The sequence below is a fragment of the Diaphorina citri genome, unplaced genomic scaffold (assembly GCF_000475195.1).
Source record: "Diaphorina citri unplaced genomic scaffold, Diaci psyllid genome assembly version 1.1 scaffold26038, whole genome shotgun sequence".
Lineage (NCBI taxonomy): Eukaryota > Metazoa > Arthropoda > Insecta > Hemiptera > Psyllidae > Diaphorina > Diaphorina citri.
In genome coordinates, this window is record NW_007403377.1 from 1 (window position 1) to 754 (window position 754).

Here is a 754-nt window from a genome sequence, read left to right on the forward strand (position 1 = left end):
CCTAGGGATTAAAGGCTTACTTTTCTGAAGATCCTGAGTCCTTTGTTCAAACATTTTTTGCTGAACTAATTCTTTCTCTTTACGTTGCCAGGCTAAGACGGAACACAAGAGAGCCAGAGTTTTGCCTGACCCAGTAGGGCTTTCCAAGAGACAGTTTTTGGCTTTGTTGCAACCCTGGATCACCTGTAAGTGAAGTATTTTACAAGATGAATATTTTAAGAAATGATTAGGCTCATTTAAATAGGTTTTGAAAATGTCACTTGACTTTTTAGTCATCCTAGTTAGGCTGCCTTAAAAGTGCTAGGTTATGGGTTTGATTCCCACATAAGGGGAACTTTGCTCCCAAACAGGGCTGTATTTAGGAGGGACCAAAGGGCCCCCCCTTAACCTCCTTGGCCTTCATTTTCTCCTTTGCTGGACAGACAAAAATCTGAACCATGGCTTTCTACTAGGTATCCTGTTCTCTTTCTCCCTTTGATTTTGCTAAATCCTCTATTATTGACTTCCCTCTCTTCTGATTAAAACAGTAGGTACTTAAATACCTGTTCAAAGAGGTTACTCACTTGATTCATCATTGAAATTTGAGATGGATATGCTTTGACGGGGAACTCAACTTTGACTCCACCAATTGTGTATGAGGTGGCTGCAGATGGCTTCGATTTGTCTTTGACAGAGGGTAACACTGCCTGTAACTTTTGGGAGTTTTCCAACAACAAGTCTTCATCCATTTCTAGTCAGCTTCGTTTGAAGATTA

At 40.6% G+C, this 754-nt stretch overlaps 1 protein-coding gene across 1 annotated transcript; it reads right to left on the reverse strand.

The window, feature by feature from the left end:
- Positions 1–20: 20 nt before the first annotated feature.
- Positions 21–748, reverse strand: LOC103523546 (Fanconi anemia group J protein homolog; the record flags this gene model as incomplete). Its single annotated transcript, XM_008488582.2, has 2 exons — positions 564–748; positions 21–183 (listed from the first exon to the last, which is right to left on the reverse strand). Coding segments are annotated over exons 1-2 (328 nt in total), but the record flags the coding sequence as incomplete, so codon positions are not given.
- Between the last annotated feature and the right edge of the window lie 6 nt (positions 749–754).